Source organism: Apaloderma vittatum, unplaced genomic scaffold, assembly GCF_000703405.1.
Source record: "Apaloderma vittatum isolate BGI_N311 unplaced genomic scaffold, ASM70340v1 scaffold9815, whole genome shotgun sequence".
Taxonomy (NCBI): Eukaryota; Metazoa; Chordata; class Aves; order Trogoniformes; family Trogonidae; genus Apaloderma; species Apaloderma vittatum.
In genome coordinates, this window is record NW_009715451.1 from 1 (window position 1) to 1,818 (window position 1,818).

The 1,818-nt window shown below is 52.3% G+C and overlaps 1 protein-coding gene across 1 annotated transcript; it reads left to right on the forward strand.

The window, feature by feature from the left end:
* Window positions 1–406: 406 nt before the first annotated feature.
* Window positions 407–1,583, forward strand: LOC104273737 (centrosomal protein kizuna-like; the record flags this gene model as incomplete). The annotated part of the gene is given in 2 exon segments (XM_009869150.1): window positions 407–554; window positions 953–1,583. Coding segments are annotated over 2 exon segments (779 nt in total), but the record flags the coding sequence as incomplete, so codon positions are not given.
* Between the last annotated feature and the right edge of the window lie 235 nt (window positions 1,584–1,818).

The window sequence follows — 1,818 nt, forward strand, 5'->3', positions numbered from 1 at the left end:
CAAAGGCTGGAGTTAGAAAGAAGACTGATGGAATACATAACATCTGATGCATACCTAAAGAAACTAAAATACACGTGTCTTGACCCGCTCATACCTGACAGAGGTTGGAGTCAAGGTGATTCGTTTTGATCGCAAAGGTGAAATTAAGACACAAACGGTGTCAGATGTCACAAAATCAAAATCCTTTATTGACTAACAACCACTGGAGAGCGATAGGAAGGAAAGATAAGGAAAAGGAAAAGCAAAGCAGTAAAAGTTCAAGATAGCAAGAAGTACAGCTACCAGCACAGATCCAGCGATGTCTCACAGGTCCGCCTGTTTTGATTCGGTGGGGAAGATCTCCACAGAACAGCTGATCACGGTGGCGTGTTCCAAGAGCCGCTTTGCCCATTCTCCGCCTGGTTAGCACATGCGTATGAGGGTCGTCAGGAGCGATCTTCACACTTCACAGCGTCGTCTCCATCAGCGGAGCATGCAGAGGTGTCCGGAGAGTCCATTTTCGCCTTGCAGGGCAGCTACCTTATCAGCAGTTACACCAATGGGCTTGCACACCGGTGGGCTTGCGAGACAGCTGCTGTATCGACAGTTGAGCCAGGTCCAGAAGTTGTTGTTCAGGACTTCAAGCCCCGTGGCTTATCTGGGCTGGGCCCTTCAGTTGTATCAGTAGTCAAGTCAACTCCTGTGGCTTATCTGGGCTGGGCTCTGAAGTTGTTGTTTGGGACTTATCAGTGGTCCAAGCTTGCAAACTGCAGCCTTGAAGTTTCTTCACGGGCAATTCCAACACAGTCTTTTCTTCGCGGGCAATTCCAGCAAGGTTGAGACAAACATTTTTAGCACAGTCTCTTACAGGCCATAAAGCCACTGGCACAGTATGACTGTCCTTTTCAGCCCATAGTCTGTCAGAACCAAAGAGCTAGTGCAAGCTCTTGTATTTGCTTGGTTTGGTTGTTAGAAAAAAAAGCGCTTTAGTGAAAGCTTCAACTTAAGCGATGATTCAGACGATGGCATGGTACAGAAAAGAAATTAAAAGCACGTTATCACTTCAAGAGGGTAACTTGTCAACAGAAGGTGACAAGGAAGAAGAATACGGCAAGCAGGTGCCACAGGTTGGAAGACAGGCAGGAATCAGCCTCACGACAGCCGTGCCAAGAGGACGGTATCACCCAGCAACAGTCTTTACAGGGCACCGCACATCAGCTATCTTGGCTTCTGGGGGTTTGGGTACGTAGCAGAAACCTCCCGAGCCCACAGAGAGTCGTCTGGCACCTGACTTGCCTCTGTGCTCTCCACCACTTGAAGGACTTGGTGCAGAGGGCAGAAGCGCTAGTTCAGAGAGCGATGGAGCAGCGAGACGAGGGGACCAGGTCAACAGTGAAGAAGGGTCCAAGCAGCTCATGTCCTCAGTGCCTGATCCTAAACCAGCCACCGAGGAGGAGGAACAGCTGCAGGGAAGCGTCCCAGGACCAAAGCCTTGCCTGAGGACTTATAAGAGGGTGAGCTGGGAGGGCAGCGATGAGCTCCGAGTCCTGGAGACTGCCGAGGAGGTGATGCTGAGCACTCCCAATGTGCTATCAGCTGGATGAGAGCGGGGCAGGGATGCCTGTGCTGTGGAGGGCTCCCCACCAGAACCACCAAACCCTCCTGCGGGGCAGGAGGAGCCGTCAGGTAGCCCAACACTGGCCAGGCACGGCGGGATGCCGGCGGGACTCTCCTCGGATGTGGTGGCAAGGATGAGGATGAGCCCTTGGCACCAGGTGCTCTACCAGGGCAAGCACATGGGGACAGCAGAGGCGATCAGCTTTTGTAATGGGGCCGTTG